This window comes from Bactrocera latifrons, unplaced genomic scaffold (genome assembly GCF_001853355.1).
Source record: "Bactrocera latifrons isolate USDA-ARS-PBARC rearing strain unplaced genomic scaffold, ASM185335v1 scaffold_381, whole genome shotgun sequence".
Classification (NCBI taxonomy): domain Eukaryota; kingdom Metazoa; phylum Arthropoda; class Insecta; order Diptera; family Tephritidae; genus Bactrocera; species Bactrocera latifrons.
In genome coordinates, this window is record NW_017537025.1 from 222,779 (window position 1) to 240,768 (window position 17,990).

Consider the following 17,990-nt stretch of genomic DNA (forward strand, 5'->3'; position numbering starts at 1 on the left):
CTCTTGCAGCGACGCTCGCCTGGAGAAAACGCCGGGTGCAGATGTAGCAGTAACTGTACTGCCTCTCAGTTACCCGGTGGAGTCGATTACACCGGAGGAGCTCACAGTGCTCCAGGATCTCCTCATGGAGGAAGTGTTCAGAGGGGAGGACTATGCGGCGTCCTTCCTGGGATTAGAGTTCAGAGTACGCTCGAAAGCACTGAGGCTGCAAGGGGCCTGTCCTTTGCGCGAAGAGGGCGGAAGATTTGCCAATCATGCACAGCATGACGATGTTCCTCCCTCGGAGCGGGGACAAGCCCTATGAGTTCGTCTTGGGTCTGGTGAAAAACCAGAACCGGGGACTCAGCATYTCGTCCTGGCGCGTCGTGAGCAGCAAAATGGAGGAGATCGGAGGAATGAAAGGATGGAGACTCAACCTGTACATCGACGATGAGTCGTACAGGTACGTCCGCCTGTACTACATTCAGCACGGTGGTCATGCCTTTGCTCTCCAGAGCAAAGGATCTAACAAACCGGCAATGCCTGGAGCAGGCCCTGAGGTAGAAGGAATGCAGGTGGACGAGGTGTCGGAGCAGCCCTGCGGAAGCAGGACTGAGAAGGCAGTGCCAGCGGCGACTACCGGCGTCCCCAAAGAAGATCGCGCAGATGAGCTACCCTCCACGCAGGAGCTCCTCGACGGGTTAGGAGACCCAATGGACAGCAGTACGGTGGACGGCAGGGAAAAGGATCTGCCCTTCCTCGAATCCATTTTATAATGGCCGTCATTACGGAAGTTGCCCAAGTGAACCAGCATCACGGGGCTGCAGTCTCAGCTGTTATAACTAGCAGGTTCACAGTGGAGAAACTGGGCATACTGCTGATGAAAGAGCCTTGGGTTCACAGAGGGGAGGTAAAAGGCCTCAAAACGGAGGCTAACAAGGTAATCTGGGACCTCTCTATTTTCAGAATTTCTGACTCAGGACTTGGTGGCGGTGCAGGCCAGGGACTTTGAGGGCAAGGACTTCGTCCTGGCCTCAGCACACTTCCCAGAGGAGGCACCCACAGCGCCCCCGGAGATGGTGGAAAGGCTGGTAGAGCACTGCAGACGGCACAGGCTCCCCCTCATCATAGGCTGCGACGCTAACGATGGGGCAGTTCAACAGAGCGAAACGTACGGGGGTCTGGGCAGAATACCGAAGCTATCTTTATATAATAAGGAGATTAGGTCCGTAAAGCAGGCCAGCTTCAGGAGATTCGGCGAGAATGTCGCCACTACGCCAGAAGCGGCTCGGCTGCGCAAAGCTCTGGCCAGAGGCACAAAGGGAATAGGAATAGCAATCAATCGTGACGACGGGACATTTACGACCAGTGCGGAGGACAGGGCCATGGGTCTGTTGAGGGCGCACTTCCCGGAGACAGTTCGGGAGGATCACTGTCCACCGGTTATCGAACACAGGCCATCCCGCGAGGATTGGAGTATTGCCAAACAGCTGTTTACGGCGGACTCGATCCGGTGGGAGCTGGCTTCGTTTGAGAGTTTCAATTCTCCGGGAGTGGATGGCCTCTTTCCGGCGCTGTTGCAATAGGGGGAGCAGCGTTTGCTGCCCCACCAAGCTCGGCTGCTGAGAGAGAGCCTCGCAATGGTGTATATCCCTGAGGTATGGAGGACAGCGAAGGTGATCTTCATACCCACGGTGGGAAGGAAAGACTACTCGTTGGCGAAATCATTCAGACCGATAAGTCTAACGTACTTCGTACTGTAAACCATGGAGAAGATCGTGGATCAGGAAATAAGGATGAAGGCGCTAAAGAGTTCACCGCTGCATGCGACTCAACATGCCTACAGAGCGTGCAGATCTACAAGCACTGCTCTGTACAAGCTGACCTCTGAAATAGAGAGTTCACTGGAGCATGGGGAGGTGATGCTCTGCGCGTTCCTGGACATCGAAGGWGCCTTTGATAACACGTCCCACAAGAGTGTAGCAAGGGCACTGGAGAAAAGGAATGTGGCGGCACCAGTGCGTAGCTGGATAGAAGCCGTACTGCGCTCAAGGGTTGCTGAGACCACAGTAGGTGATAGCAGTATTCGTCCCGGCATAACAAGAGGCTGCCCACAGGGGGGTGTGTTATCAAGGGTATGCGGACGACATTATGGCAAGAGGGAAATTTGAAGACACTCTCTGTGACTTGATCCACGCCTCAATCTAGCGAAGGGGTGGTGTAGGGAGGTTGAACTAAATATCAACCCCTCCAAGACGTCTGTAATCCCATTTACGAGACGCAGGACCCTACCCGGTCTTAGGAATCTCCTACTGGGGGGTAGTGAAATAGGGATGACCAACAGTGTTAAATACCTCGGTTCAACGCTAGACTCCAAGCTGAGGTGGAAGCAGCACGTAAACCTGACATTGGTCAAGGCGACAAAGGCCTTAATGGTGTGTAATCGGCTGGCAGGAAGGTCCTGGCGTTTAACGCCAAGGATAGTTAGATGGTTGTACACCATGATAGGAAGACCGATAATCACATATGGGGCGGTTGCCGGGGCCTCAGTAGCGTCGCAAACATCGGTTAAGACAAAACTACTGAAGCTAAAGCGGCTGGCCTGCGTCGTGCCTGCATGACGGGCACAATGCGAACCTGTCCAACGGCAGCACTGGAGGTTCTTCTCGAACCTACTCTGCTCAGAGGGGTGTGGAAAAATAAAAATAGTCTCATCCCAGAGGATGGAGATGATAAGTGGCAAGTTACCACTGATCCTCCTCCCGAGGCAAACCTCAGGAGGAAGTTTAAGGTTACCCTCGTCAGCAAAGACGATTGGAACGACTCCAACCTCGAGCGGATGTTGAGGAACAGTACTTTGAGGTGGTACACAGATGACTCAAAAATGTCGGAGGGAATCGGCGCAGGGATTGTGGGCCCATGCACTACGCTCCCCGTACCCATGGGTAAGTTCCCAAGCATTTTCCAGGCAGAGGTTTATGCTATAAGCCGGTGCATAGAAATAAACCTCCATCACAACTATCGCAATGAGTGTATAGCCATTCTTAGTGATAGTCAAGCGGCGCTAAAGGCGATCTCCTCTTACGAGATCAAGTCGCTTCTAGTGCAGGAGTGCTGGGAGAGGCTGAATAGCCTTGCGGAAAGAAACCAGGTACACCTGATCTGGGTGCCTGGTCACAAAGGTATAGCCGGCAATGAACTGGCGGACGAGCTTGTCCGCTTCGCAGCCTCCACCAGGATGGTAGGACCCGAACCCTTTACGGGTGTGGGTCCCCATACCATGAAGGAGCTACTCCGTAAAAAGGAAAGAGCAGGCAGGGAAGAGCACTGGCGACAAACTTATGGTATGAGAGACGCCAAGCTGTTAATGGGAGGTTACAACCTGAAAAGGTGCGAAATCGTAATAAACCTTCCCAGGAGCAAGCTCAGGTTGTTAGTCGCATGGTATACTGGCCACTGTAAGCTAAATAGGCATCTGCACAGCATGGACCTATCAGCTTGCGCCAACTGCCGTTTTTGCGACAGGGAGCCTGAAACTCCGGAGCATCTGTTGATCGACTGCACAGCGGTCTGTAGATGCAGAGCCAAGGCCCTTGGAGTATTGTTTCCGGATAGGGATCGTATTGCCTTCAGTAATGGGATGGGTCTAAGCAAGTCAATGTGAGTAAGGAGAGGGCACAGTAGACCAAAGATCGCAGTGCATTCCTCATCATCAGTCATTCATTCATTTGTGACAGCTGGCATATATACTATAAGGCGTTTTCGTAAGTAGTAATGATACTATACTATATAAACTATACAAAAATAAAGTGGCTTGCCCTATGAATCATGCTCAATTGTGTTAAGGTGGACGTGTTTCGTCAAAACACGTTTGAGTAACTCTTTCGTGTCGTGTTTAAAATGGGTTTCTATTGATGGAGTTTTTAAAATCAACATCGCACACTCTCTGGTAGCCCTGTGACTTAGCCGATAGCATTGATTGCAGGTTAATTTATCACAGTAACGTCAAAACACGTTTGAGTAACTCTTTCGTGTCGTGTTTAAAATGGGTTTCTATTGATAGAGTTTTTAAAATCAATATCGCACACTCTCTGGTAGCCCCGTGATTTAGCCGATAGCATTGATTGCAGGTTAATTTATCACAGTAACCATTCCCTTTAGTAAAACTGGTCTAAAGAAAATAAAACAAAACTTGATAGCGTTATACCTACAGGGTTTGCCCGGAAAGTAATAGGACTGACTTGCTTCAACCATGACTATGCTTCGAAGCGTGCGCGCCCCGTTTGGATTCGGTAGAGGTCGTTCCTACCTAACGAACGAGCTGGCCTGTCTCGGAGCACCAGGAAAGTCAGAACAAACATTTTCGCGTGATTTATTTCTGTAAGTGGTTTTGAACTTAGACCGTCAACTACGATTCCTTTTATTGCCAGATTAATTAAATTTATTAAAATCTGTGGTTCATGATATTGTGAGAGAGCACTTGAATATGCGCAAGGTGTGCAGCTACCTAACCAAGGCCAGCATCACAACGCCGAAGCCCTACAGCCTAGATGTGGAACCAACAAAATTCAAGAGTGATAAGAATTAGAAAACTGTCAAATTGGCTGTAATTTGTAAATAGTTTTTCTATGTTGCCTCTTCATTCTTGACCATAATTGTCACAGCCTGAAACTAAAATAGCCCTTGTAATTATTTAGCGTAGTCCCTCTCTGTATAATTCTTTTGAAATTATCAACGACGATTAAACTAGCCGATTCGACTTGTGATATCCAGACGCTTGGTTTCTGGGAACAAAGAAATTAGAAATGGATATTAATATAATATTATTTTGAATCTGTGTACTTAATCATAATCTGTACCTACACTGCGACATAAAATATTGATATCGACTTTAAGAGTATCCGGTTTTCTTATACGATTACATAGCGATGGGAATTAACTAAATTTGCTAATTGGTTGTTTTTCATATTCTTCATTCGTTAGTGGAAAATCAGCAGTTTTAGTTGTGTGAAGTATGTACATTAATATTAAAAATAGTTATTCAAATATTTGCCAGTGACATATTTTAGTTATATGCAATTAAAACGTGATACACGCAGAATTTTTTTTTTAGTTCATTATATATGCGCTTTCAAATATTGTTGAAGATTTAAGTAAATGTATTAAGTTTCATTCCAAATAGGTTTTCAAGGAATTTATATGATAACGAATAAACTATTAAATTTGCATACACAAGACATGAAAATCACTTGCGAACATAATATTTCGACCATTCAAGAAACTAATAATCAAAATGGAAATTTGTTGAAAGAATCATCAAACCCAGAAACAAATATATGGGAGGCTCCATTAGCTCAAGGATTGTACGACCCTCAGAACGAACATGAGGCATGTGGTGTTGGTTTTATCGTTTCTATTGATGGAACTCAGTCCCATAAGGTAATTTTAAAAAATATATTATATACTCGCCGGAAGAAATGCATATATATATATATATATATATATACATACATGTACATCTACATCTACACACATAATTGTGCAGATACATACATATATTTCTATATATATATTTATTTAAGGTATTGTTGATATTTTCTCAATCTTTTGTTTATAGTGAAATTATACATTCTGCCTAAACAGCAAATTAAATATTCTATTTACAATGTGCCGTATATAATCCATCAAAAGTCATATATAAATATTAAAACTAAATATTAGCAGTTAACTATTCAATTTGGGAGACATGTACCTAAATGTAATAGTTTTTCTTATATTTATATATTCAAAATGAAAAATTACTTTGCTGGCTATATCGTTTAAGATATATGCCTAAGAGATCAATCTCTAAATTACATCTCAAAGATGAGTTTGGAATGTCATTTCAAGGTCAAACTCAAACTCGGGAGTATTATGAACATTGGGGAATCTCTCGTTCTGTAAAATATTACAAGGAAAATTCTATTTTCTTTTCTTTAAAAAGTCCAAATTGGTTGATTCTTGGTAAAACTTGTTGTGAAAAGCGAAGTTTAATAATTAAGATTTAATAATATTCCATTCATTACAAATATATATGTGATGCACAATTATGAGTCGAATCAAGTTTTTCCAATTGATATGAATACTTAAATAATTGTAATAAATAAATCCCGAAAGTTTTAACAATAATCAACAATTGTATAATATTTGTTCACAAAGATGTGTTCGAAATAATAAGGACATAATGATATGAAGCTGCAAAAATTGGTTGTTAGAAGACGAAAAGAGAGGCAGACAGACAAATAATAAATTGCATATGCCAATGTCAACTTCAAAGATAAGAAAAAGTTGAAGTTAAAGTACCTTTACTGAAGAGGGTGCAAATAAAACGGATACTTGTATTTGTGCCTAAAGATGATAAACAAACATCTTGTCAGTTTGGCACTAGATTCTATGCACTGACCAGAAAAATATTGTTTAGTCCGACTCTGGTAAGTAAAAATAATATGTCATATGAAGGGGATTCATATGTCACCTCAAAATATACAAAGACAAACATAAGGCATAGAGACCTCAAGTTGATGTTATGGAGTTGTGTTAGGAACTACGGACGCCATTTATTACACTGATAACAATCTGGAGGACCTAGTTCTTACTTAGGTTAAAGACGATATGCCATTGGGATGGGTTTACAAACAATATAATAACCCTCATGATATTTCAAAAGAATCTAAGAAATGGTTTCAAAACAAAATTATTCATGTAATGTATTCGGCAGCATGGTCCTCGCACTGCCGAACACTTCTGAGTGGATATAAAAAAAGTTACGAGGGACGCCAAACAAAAAAATTTGTAAGAATTTTATAAATGTAACTCTCCTCTCTATATGTAGCGCTTATGTAAATTTTTTGCACTTCAGATGTGCCAGAGTAATTAAAAATCGTGTAGGAACAACTTAATACCAGGCACAGAAAATAACAGATGTTGCATAATTTTTGAATAAAAAATCAATATGAGGGAAGGGTCAGATATACATATGTAGGTAAAAATATGATGTAGTAGTAGAAAATTTTTGTTTATATGACAAAAATGTAAAATTTGTTTTTTTATTTTTTCCCTAAAAAATAATTATTATATTTTGATATATATTTTCTCTTACAAAATAAGAGTTATTTTATAACTTTTATTTATTGCTTACAAAGTAATAGTTGTGTTGAGTATTAAATAACTCTTACGCAATATGAGATGAAAAGTAATGCATATATGTATGTAGGTATTCGCACCTTCGTATTTAAATTTGAACTGAATTTGTTTTATGTTAAACAATATTCATTATTTTTAAATTTACGGTTATATTAATAAATACACATCTAGGCTGCAGAAGCTACTACTATGAGTGCATTTAGGGGATATATGTAATTTGTATCCAACATTTTTATTTTATATCGAATAAAAAAAGCTGGGAACAAAGTAGTGAATGCAAAATATGTACACATGCAACTGAATATAAATTTTGTTTCTTTTACTGGAAAAGCGTTTTTTTCTTTGTTAGTTTTCAGTTTCAGTAACTTGTAATCTTGATCTCTATGTCTGCTAGCAGATACTAACAGTAAATATTCACACCAATATTCTTGATTGTTTGTTTATTTTTTATTAAGAGCATAATTTAATATAATATAAGATTGATATAATCAACTCGAAAAACACAGTCAAAGCTTAAAAATTAAATAATGTTACGACGAATTACAAAGTTAAGTCTACCAAACAAGACTGCTTTAAATTCTTATAATCGTTATTATTTTCCGTCTTTGTAAAAAAATTGGGCAATACTGCCAAATAATAAATACCGGGGCAGTGCTCAACAAAAAAGGACACTCGAGGTTATAGTCTGCACTTTCAAGTAGCCTGGTTTCTGTAGCTTTTCGCAAAGTCAAATCCTGTTGTAGTATCCAACGCAGGTATACTAGTATCTATATTCTAGTAGTCTTCTATATTATTTAGATAAATAATTTCTTTAAATCGCTTGCCAATGTAATAAGTTGCAAAAACTAGTAAATAGTAAATGATATTTATTTGAAAACATGATTTCATTGATTGTATTGGTTTTATGTTCGAATTAAAATTTTGGCTACACAAAATCCATATTCTGGGATTTGCTGTTAGAAAAAATAGTAAAAAAAAAAGATCACTAATAGGTTTTGCTTACAATTATTAATGGGGTTGCGTGCGCCAGCAAAGATATAGTTTAATTCAAGTGGATTTAACACTTAAAAGATATTGTTACTTGCATAATTTACGATGTTACTTTTGACACCATGGTAATAACTTCTCCCAGTTAATAAGTTCATTTCGGCAAAAGCCAAGTTGGGTGCTATGATATTTCAATCCAAATACAACTTTATTTAATCGATATTTCGCTATGCATACATGCAAGTCTAACTATTACAAGTGTTGATAGTAATCGACAATATACACAGAATGGCGACGACGAACTAGATTGTCTGTGGTTGCTATCCACACTTATTGTAAATATTTTCCTGTAATAGATACGTAATAGCGTAATTATGTAACCTAAAATATGTTTATCTATCAGTAATAAACCGCAAATACTTTACATTTACATTATTTATTTTAATCCTTTAGATTTTACGAGATGCGCAGACTTTGTCCGAACGGATGAATCATCGTGGCGCTTGCGCATGTGATAATGACACTGGTGATGGAGCAGGAGTGAAGACATCAATACCGCATAATTTATATGCCAAAGAACTGTATGTATTCAATCATTTTCAATCATTTATTTAATCTGCTTATGAAATGTGTACTAACATACATATAAGGGTACAAGTGCCTTATGGCTTTTTAAATTTCATATTTATTTATTAGGTAACTCTTTTCCATCAATATTTCTAATGTGTCACTGATATAACGTGTCGACCGGTATTCTTTTGGATTTTAATCGCAAAGATTATAGAAAACGGGATAATTCTACCAAACTGTGGTTATTGTTGTTATTGTTATAGCGAGTGAATAAGCCCTGATTAGGAGAAAGATCGAAGTCAGCTGTCATCGAAATCACTCGAACCAAAGTGAGAGAGGTGCTAAGGGGGGGTTGGTGTTTTCATGGTAAAAAATTACTTTTTTTGCGCGAATTTATTTAAAAATGGATTGAGGTAATTTTAATGGGACCTTTGCACATTATTTAGCACACTTTTGACAATATAGGGTAATATCACTAATCTATTACACGATCTTGGTAGTCAATCGAACAGCCGAAAATTCGAATGTGATCTGTTCCCCGAAGTGTTCTCTCAATAAATCCATTGATTGATGCGATGTTTTGATTGATTCATGGGATGTGAAGCCGTCTTGTTGAAACGAAATGTCGCAGAGATCACGAGTGTCAATTTCAGGTAGCAAATAGTCGCTTATCGCTATCGCCATTGACGGTTACCTTCTCACCGGCATCATTTTTGAAGAAATATAGACCGATGATTCTACCGGCCCACAAACCACACCGAACCGTTGTTCTTTCTGGATGAAATGACTGCTCTTGAATCTCTTCAGGTTGCCTTTCGATCTAAATGGGGTAATTTTGCTTGTTTAGGTTGTTCTTCGTTCAAAAGGGGTGACTTCTTTACATACCCATTAAGCGATAAATCGGTATTTATTTGTATGCCACCTTATGAACAAAAATTGTTCAAAAAAGCTCCTAGGTACCGAATATTTGGACACCAGTACCTATAGTGACTTTTGATCGAAAATATCGGTTTATGTGTTAGGGGATGTGGGATAATATGATATGATACGATATGGGTTGAGTTTTTGGCGAAATGATCATTTAATGCGAATTCTTTGCTCAACAAATTTCGACATCGCAAAAAACGAAAAACTCACTTTCAGCAGCTCACAAAACGACACGTATCTCAAACACTAATGAATACTTTGACATGAAATTTGACATTTATGTGACTGACAGTACTACCAACCTAAAAAAAAAAATAATTCTCCAAATCCTTCGACGCGCGCAGTTTAAATTCAAATAACTAATATCAGGCTTTTCGAACATACGGCTGATTTTACTGTTTATTATTGGTTTTTTATTATTTGGCATTTTAATAGTATGTTCTATTGGGAAAAATAGATATAATCGAGTTAATACTACCCCAACTCCCATGTACTACAACAGTGATTTTAATGAAGGTATTTTACATTTTAAGTTGTTGCCTGGCTGTTATTCTTGCAAGTCTCACAATATTCCCCAAACGTTACTCCCCCGTATCGCGCAAACTGTACCAAATGCTAACAGCTTATTTCACATGTCCTCACAAATATCACCATCCTCACTATTGTGAGGTCTTTGCTATTTGTGAGGGTTTCCTTATGCTTATTCGAATTCAAAAGCTTAAATGCTCAGATTTTCCTCACAAATTGGTGATATCGGAATGCAAACCTCACAATGCTAAATTGGTTGTGTTTGTTTTGTTAATTTCAATATTTTTCCAGAAATTTGCAATTACTTTTTTGAAATAGAATGGAGGACCTATTCTTCCAAAAACGTTATCTATAATATTATAAATATGTGTGTCTGTTTATTATAATAAATATGTAATTTAAGATCTTTGTATATTTTACGTCTTTCTAAGTGTGAATAAAAGTACATATATGGACATATTCATGTTTAAATAATTTGCTGTAATGCTGCAGCTGCTTCACATTTTGGAATTTAATAAATATGCAAAATAAATAAGTTTTTTAATTTTGTCTTCATTGTTTTTTAAAACAGCTGCTTCACAGCAAAGTGCCTTTCACCTCATGTGGTGAGTTTTTATGCTTTTTTCTTGTGAGTTTTGATCAATAATAACCTCACATAAACGTCGAAATTTTTTCCTCATAAATTAGTGAGGTTTTCTCAGAATAAGGTTGTCAAAAAAATCGGACAGCACTTCTGATGCAACACTACGCTAGCAAGTCTTTTGGCGCATCCGCAATAGTATTATGCTCTTTCTTAGTGAATAAATTCTTTTTTTATGAATTACAATAATTGATTTTAAGGCTTTCGTTTTAAAACTACAAAATAAACAAATTTGTATTTTCACTTGTAATTTGAACTATCCACAATAGTAAAACTGATCCAAAATTTGAAAGTGTGTTATCCGTATACTCTCTTGTTCGTTTAAACTTGATAATGTTGTGGTTGTTTTTTTCATATAATTTTTTTTTTAACGAATTTGTTATTTTTTTGATATAACCTTAGATTTTTTTCACTGAAAATTTAGACGTTACTAAAGGTTGTTTGATTTTCCCGACTTTCCTAAGCCTGCCCATAAACGATCATGATGATCTCAGTTCTTCTTTTCTGAAGAGTTTTTTCCTTCCGAACTTTATTTTTATATATTAATATTCAATCTCAAAGTGAAAGCTTTCTTTGTCTAAAGAGCACAATTCCTCTAAAGATTTACCTAACCGTGTTAAGCGTCAGAACATAAGGTTATTTCCCATTAAAAGTTAAATTGTAATACCATCTAAAGAAATGGTGTTTATTTCTAGATACCCCAAGGATACCTCGGTTGACGACAATAAGTCTTACATTCCGGGGCATTTAAAAATTGATCATATTGCAATCCGTAAGTTTCACTTTTGTTATGATAAAAACATATCGAAAAATTTCAAGTGCAGTTATACGCGAATTTGTAGCCAAACGTAGAAATCTTAATAAAGTAGATGTCGCTGTAATACCTAAAAATTGCGGAAATAAAAAATTCAGTAATGGAAATTCTCTAAATTCGTATTATCAAAATATTAGACGTCTTAAAACAAAATGAATTGAATTGTATTTATGTAGTACTAATTGCGAAACAGGGTTAACCCCTCATACTTTTAAATTAAATTCGTATATCCAGATTCTAACGACTGTACAGAACCGGAGGAATATTCTTATATTTCACCTGGAGAAGTCCTCGTTGCTAATACGTACTCTTTTGATTGTAAATGTGTCAGAGGAATAACTTTTTAATTATTTATTCTCTTGTAAATCTCCTCTATCGGATTTATCTCTATATAAAGCAGCATGTTAAATTTTTATACTCTTGCAACATGTTGCTACAGAGTATAATAGTTTTGTTCCTCTTACCGTTGTGCATATCACCTAAAGCTATTCGAGATAGATATGGAGTTATCCGTCCGTGTTCCTTTGGCAAAGATAACAGGATAAGTTCGTAGATGACCCACTGGCACGTTCACCAAACGTCACTAAGCGAAATTCATAACTAACCCGAAAAATAAGATACAAACCTGTTGTACAACAGATTGCATATACTTTAAATCGGATGATAACCATGCTCACTCCACATGTAACGTTTTGGTTCAAAACTACTAAAAATGCGATAAATCAATAACTAAAAAAGCCAAAGACATAATTTTTACACCCGAGATGGTTCGCTATGGCTTTATAAGAGCCGGTAGTAAATTTGGGTTGGTGGGCGTGAAACCGCGTATATTTAGGTGAATACCTATATCTGGGGAATTGCCGGACCGAGTTCAACCAAATTCGGTAGGTAACATTTTTCGGACATTTCTGCATTGCAGTATCAAGGTGAAATCGGACTACGACGCCTGCTTCCTTTATAACACTATTTTAAATTCCATTTGATTCCTTCACTTTCCAGTATGCAAAGTAAGCACCCATGAATGAATCGGGATACAGCTTTGCACGAATAGTGCCTCTGAGGTTTGCCCTTATAATAAAACGTGTTCAAACCGGACCAAAACTGTTGAAGCCCCTAGATACTGAATATGTTGTTATTACGAACTTCTTATCGAAAATATCGGTCGATCAATTTGTAAGATTTATTATAGAAATTCGCAAAAATCCTATTCTGGTAATATTATACCAGTATGTCAAATATGGGTTGAGTTGGATCAATAACTACCTTATCACCTATATAAGTAAGAGAAACATTTTGGAACTTATGGATGACTTTATACCGCGTATATTGACAAATATGTGAGTTACCTTAATAAAATTGGGAGAGTATGATTTTCAATGACGGTGCGTCTTTGTACCTAAAATGGATACCATCAGGTGAAAACTTGCCTAAGGTCCCATATAACTTCGATTTTGTCAAACAAAGAACATTGAATTCTTTCCCAACGTTTTTAAAATAAAGTTTTGCCAACACCTGAATTTGGTCTTTCTTAGTCTTTGATCCTAGCAAGTTGCTAGAGAGTAAAATGCTCGGTTACACCCGAGCTTATCCCTTCAATAAAGACAAATACTTCTGATTCCATAATTGTTATGAGATATTTCAATTTACCATGTCGTATGCCTAGTGGAAAGCTATCGATGGTTACATCATACTAATTTGCACTCGGCCTAACTTTAATAAGTTTTTATAAAAATATAGACCGTTGCGGTACAGCATTAATAAAAGGATCTAGGCAAAGAACAACTTTGTTGGTCGTTTTGAAATTATGAACATTATGAACACTCATGTACAGATTTATCAGGTAACGCTGACTATTAAGATAATTAGTAATTGTTTCGCTAACACTGAGTTTTTATTTCAATGTGTTCTAAAAATGTTGATATTTGAAATTTCGAAAAGTCCTCTAGGCGTTACTTGGAGAAAAATTATTATCTAACGAATGAATCATAACTTTTTTATTTCGATAACCATCGAGATTGGGTTCCTGTCCAGGTGCCCCGAAAACGGCTTAAATATTCAATGTTCACATCTACCAATCCCTAAATCAACCGAATTTCCTTAGGACGAGTAAGAATGGGGTTAATTCGTGCAAAAACACACATGCTTTTCGGAATTTTTTCTGACGACTAGGGTTGCAAATAATAACTTCAAGAGAAATTTTGATTAACATTTGTATTCTATTTTTCATTTTGTAATCCCGAAAATTAAATTTATTTCTACTATGTTGAATAGGAACTCGTACCGAGCCATTTTCTTCAATACTCTGAGCACTTACATATCAACGACTTATATTATATTTTATCAATTATGAATTCTGATTTTCGAACTAAAAATTTTACTTTTTATTTTAATTAAACATTTTTTTTTAATTAATAGTAAAAATTTTAAATGTAATTTTTGATCTAAAATTAAAAATCTAATTTTTATTCTAAAATTTTTAAATGAAAAAAATCCCAACCCTGGTGACTACACAGTTAACATCTCTTTATTGAAAATAATGGTACATTAAAATATAATATTAAGAAAATAGGTAAATTTTTCACAAATGTTTAAAAATACGGCAAGAACAACAATTATTCGCAGATTATAACTTTACCATATCCAAAATGAAGGTTCATTCCCAAGGGTAACGCAAGAGGATTTATCGCAATTTTAAAATTTCAGATTTTGAAGGAAGAAATTCGATATTTAGCGGAAAATTATATCAATTTCATCAAAACATAGTTACAAACCAAACAAACATAAAATGACATAATTTTTACACATCATACAAGGTGCGTTCCAAAGTAAACAGAACTAAGAAAAAAAACAGGACAAATGGGTTTTACGGCAAAATCAATTTATTTTATTCAAAATAGTCTCCTTCTGCTTCAATACAGATTTTTGCACGGTCCAAAAGCATGTCGAACGAGTGTTTTAGCTCGTTGGCCGGTATGCGCGCCAGTATGCCGGTCCAAGCTTTTTGAATAGCCTCTACGTCTGCATAACGCTTTCCTTTAATGGGCAAATGCATTTTTTCGAAAAGGAAGAAGTCGCACCGTGCCATATCATACAATGATGAGTGAATACAGGGAGTGGTTAATGGTTAAAATGTGATTTTTGGTCAAATAATTGGTCACAAGCTGCGAATGTTGGATTCTGAGCAATTTTTGGTCGTCAGTCAATTTGTGCGGAATAAACCGTGCACACACCTTTCGTAAGCCCAAACGTTTGGTCAATGTGCGATAAATCGATGTTTTGGAGATGTTCAATTCCATTTCCCTGAATTTAAATGATGATTTTGGCTGGTTTTTGATGAATTCACGAGCAGTTTCGATGGAATTTCCGGTTATCACGGCTTTTAATCTGGCCCACATGTTGGTCGTCATTTATGTCCTCACGACCAACAACACCGACGTACTGACATTTAAAACACAATAACTTCACTTCCAACTGATGAAATGCCATGAAATTCTCACTGAACAATCCATAAAGATAGCAGATTCTAACGCACCAGTCGACATTTAAATTCAAGAAGTCATGTTTACTTTGGAAAACCCCTTGTATATGAATATGAGTATTTTCTCTAAGACATTTTTATTCAATTATTGAACATGTCATTTAATAGCATACAAATTGATTATTTAATTTATTTCAGGTCCGCCGTCGGTGTAACTTTACCTGCGTTTGGCAATTATGCAACAGGCATTATTTACTGCGACGAAAAAACCCACTCTGAGGTAGAAACTGATTTTGCTAAATTAGCAGAAGAACTGAATCTTAAAGTTTTGGCTTGGCGCACTGTTCCTACAAACAGAGATGCTATTGGAGTCGTCGCCCGGAAATCGGAACCACTTTCGCGACAAGTGTTTGTCGGCTGTTCTTCAGATTTAAGTCAAGAGGCTTTCGATCGTCAAATTTATGTGCTTCGTAAACGTTCTAGTCATGAATTAATTAAAGAAGGGCGCCGTTTCTATATTTGCTCCTTATGTTCCAAAACTGTGGTTTATAAAGGGTTGTTCACTTCTGATCAATTGTGGGGATATTATACCGATCTCCAAGATCCGAATTTCGAAACATATTTGGCTTTGGTTCATACTCGATTTTCCACAAATACATTTCCGTCCTGGGAACGTGCTCATCCTTTACGTGTTATAGCGCACAACGGAGAAATAAATACCTTGCGAGGAAATGTAAATTTAATGAAGGCTCGTGAGGGCGTCATGCAGAGTGAGCTTTTTGGGGAGGATCTCAAAAAACTGTATCCTGTAGTTGAACCAAATCTATCGGATTCAGGCTCATTTGATTGCGTTCTTGAATTTCTTACGATGGCCAGCAGACGTTCTTTACCAGAGGCTGTAATGACAATGGTCCCTGAAGCCTGGCAAAATGATAAGACCATGCCGCAGGAAAAAAGAGACTTTTACCAATGGTCATCTTGTGTAATGGAGCCGTGGGATGGTCCTGCTTTAATTTCGTTTACCGATGGTCGGTATATAGGAGCTGTACTCGATCGAAATGGATTGCGTCCATCACGTTTTTATGTGACAAATGAAAATGTACTTGTAATGGCATCGGAAGTGGGCGTTTATGATGTTGATGCATCAAAGGTAGTTTTGAAAAGTCGTTTGAAACCAGGTCGAATGCTGTTAGTTGACACCAAAGAAAAAAAGCTTATACAGGATGTGGAATTAAAACAGCACATCGCTAGATCTCGACCACATTCAGAGTGGCTTCAGCAAAAGGTAATTAATTTCTCATTTCTGCTATGACTGCTATGACTAAAGCGATAATAAAAATTAGCAAATTAAATTTTTTTTAATATATTAAGTACAGAGATTATTATATAACTTCCTGCTGAAAGTGAGCAATTACAAAAGCTGAACTTTTTTTTGTTAGCTTTTACGCTTAAAGCGGATATTGAGTTTACAAATTTATTTGAAATCTTTGCCTACACCTTCAGCCCGTGAGCGAAACGACCTTCTCTGCTTTCATAGATAGTATACAATAAAATGTTTATCTGCCATTGATTATTTTAAATTAAATTTAGAAAGAAATATTACTAAAAATCTTTATTACCGCCTTCAAAATCATTAATCTATTTCGATACACTTGTTAAAAGCATCGGCTGGGATGGTTTCAGTGTCTTCAGTGAATTTAAGTTTTTTCAGTTTTGACTCATTTTTGGAGCGCCATTCGTCAGATTATTGATCAGTTTTGAATTTATATTTATAAACCTATGTCTCGTTACCAGTAATGATGAATTTGATGAATCTCGAAAGTCTCTCTCTCTAATGGCAACAAGACGATTTTCAAGCCATATTTCTTTAACTGTTCCGATGTTATCGCCATTAACAGAGGTGGATACGAGGAATGAGAAATTATTTGTGACACTTATACACTCATGTTCGTCATAGGGTAGACGCCCAGAACAGCACTGTCATATTATTCACTCGAAATCTATAATGATAAGATATGTCAACAAATTTAAATCAACGATTATAGTAGATATAGTTCGGTACCAAAAATGGGCGGAATCTGTCTATGAATCACTTCATAAAATCGTTTTCGATATGCTGGTTGACTTTAAATCCGTTCGGCCCTAAAATAGTGATTTTCGACTTTCTAGTTGATTATACCGAATATATCATTCCACATGAATGTTAGAGAAGTTCGAGTGTGTGCCCTTAAGGATTGAAACTCGTGTAAACATAAAGAAATAAGGACAAAGTAACCTATGATAAAGTATTTATTGAACTAATAGTTATGTTAAGTAATAATATATGGAACAACAAAAAAAATCTTACTGAAAAAAAAGTTCAAAATATGCCATGGAAGTTCAAGTGTGTGCATTGTTTTTAATATGTAGTTATAAACTTTTTAATTACGAATTATCTTGGAGATAAGATAATTATTCTCTCAGCAGCTAATTTAATTACTTAATGCACTTCGAGATTTTTGATAGATGCGAATATAACTTTACATTTATTAAACATGACCGCAAAGCATGTAGAGAATAGAAGCTAAAATAAGTCACTAACATTAAAAAGGAATTACCTTGGTAACTAAATGTGAACTTCGATGTTACAATTTTTATCAAGATGACAAAAGTTTTAGTTGAAGTGCCGAATTTTATTTTCACTAGGGTTGGTCAAAGGTCAAATTCCAGTTTTAAATCGTAAACGATAATTTTTATTATTTTTATGTTTTCACAAAATAGTGTCTCAGAATCATCTTTTTTTTGTATGACTTGTTGATTTTATATACATATACATATATTATAATATTTTTTTATTCAGCGCGATTGAAAAAAGTGATAAAGAAGAAGCATTTTACAATAGCATT

The 17,990-nt window shown here is 37.0% G+C and overlaps 1 protein-coding gene across 3 annotated transcripts in view; it reads left to right on the forward strand.

The window, feature by feature from the left end:
* Positions 1-4,904: 4,904 nt before the first annotated feature.
* Positions 4,905-17,990, forward strand: part of LOC108972161 (putative glutamate synthase [NADPH]) — a 26,128-nt gene continuing 13,042 nt past the window's right edge. For 2 of the 3 annotated variants that reach the window (XM_018938663.1, XM_018938665.1), the window contains exons 1-4: positions 4,905-4,991; positions 5,162-5,418; positions 8,602-8,729; positions 15,304-16,390. In XM_018938663.1, the coding sequence (XP_018794208.1) occupies positions 5,179-5,418; positions 8,602-8,729; positions 15,304-16,390 (1,455 nt within the window). In that variant the 5' untranslated portion in view covers positions 4,905-4,991; positions 5,162-5,178. Of the gene's footprint in view, positions 4,992-5,146; positions 5,419-8,601; positions 8,730-15,303; positions 16,391-17,990 lie in introns of those variants that run through there. The other variant, XM_018938664.1, reaches the window with a different exon arrangement.